Source organism: Anopheles ziemanni, chromosome 3 (assembly GCF_943734765.1).
Source record: "Anopheles ziemanni chromosome 3, idAnoZiCoDA_A2_x.2, whole genome shotgun sequence".
Taxonomy (NCBI): Eukaryota; Metazoa; Arthropoda; class Insecta; order Diptera; family Culicidae; genus Anopheles; species Anopheles ziemanni.
The window spans coordinates 23,813,552-23,814,855 of NC_080706.1; the positions used below are offsets into that span (position 1 = coordinate 23,813,552).

A 1,304-nucleotide genomic window follows, 5' to 3' on the forward strand; every position below is an offset into this window, starting at 1 on the left:
CGCCTCAACGTGAGCAATCAAGGCCTCATAATCCTCCGGAGAAAAACTGGGTGGTGCGTAGCAACTCACGTAGAGAGTGCCGTTTATCACTGCTGCAGCGCATCCTTGGTGTTGTGTGGATATTACTTCTTGGACTGGGTATCTTCCCAGTACGAGGATTGCAGCTCTGTCACCCACATCAACCACCCAGTTGGCATTTTCGCGCGGGACTTTGTATGGATCCGACACTAATATAACCTCACAGTTTTTCTGCAGAGCCGTCTGATAAATTAGTTGCTGGGCGGCTTGGCAATGGTTGATATTAATCTGCAGGTGTTTCATACTCGTTTTTTGTTGAAACTGGAGCGCTTAGGGCATCGAACGTGGCCGGTAACATGATCCGATCCCGACTCGACCCCGCAATCCAAGCAGCGACGCTCGCTCGAGCACTGGGCTGCTTTGTGACCCTCGTTGCCACAGATCATGCAAAGACCCGATCGGTCCGGTCCTTCGCAGTGACGTTGGATGTGTCCACTGTGGAAGCATCTAAAGCACTTCTTGGACTCGGTGTCCTCTGCTATCGTGCAGGACGTCCATCCGATACGCAGCCTTTTCTCTAGTAAGGTGGTCGCCTCGGTTGCTGCCACCCGGATAAACGCCTTGCGAAGACCCCGGTGTACCGCTCCCAAACGAACCGCCGACGCGCTGATGTTGACGCGCTGTTGCTCTTCGAGTGCATCGCGGATCTCCTCACGCGTTGCCACCTCGTCTACGTTGCGGATTACGACCGTGACGGTTTGTCTAAGGGTGGTCACAGTCGCCTTTCCCTCAAGCGAAGCTTCCATTCTCTCCGCCAATACCGTCGAGTCCCTCGAGCTCTCCCTGGTCAGTTCCACTAGCATGTGCTCGCCCGTCCGCCGAACTCGCTTGCTGGCCTCTCCTACCTGTTTTAGCCTGGGGTCAGTGCGAAGGGCTGTTAGCACCTCCTTGTAGCTTCTTCCTTCGGCGATCTTGACCAGGATGGCATCTGGTCTAGCGTGAACGCGGGGAACCTTTATTTTCTCCCCTTTGTTTTTAGCACTTCCATTTTTTCGGTTTTCAACCAGCTGCCAGGCATGTTGGCCGCGCTTGGGGGCCGTCTGCTGCTCCGGATGCTGCTGCTGCTGGTCCGGATGCTGCTGCTGCTGCTCCGGTTGCTGCTGCTGCTGGTCCGGATGCTGCTGTTGCTGCTGCTGCTTCTGCTGCTGCTGCTGCTGCTGCTGCTGCTGCTGCTGCTGCTGCTGCTGCTGCTGCTGCTGCTGCTGCTGACCTTGCCGCTCAGCCGT

At 56.3% G+C, this 1,304-nt stretch overlaps 1 protein-coding gene across 1 annotated transcript; it reads right to left on the bottom strand.

Annotated features, from left to right (window-relative positions):
- Positions 1-317: 317 nt before the first annotated feature.
- Positions 318-824, bottom strand: LOC131284376 (uncharacterized). The gene has a single exon (XM_058313231.1). It carries the CDS (start codon positions 822-824, stop codon positions 318-320), a length of 507 nt encoding a protein of 168 aa, XP_058169214.1.
- Positions 825-1,304: the final 480 nt, after the last annotated feature.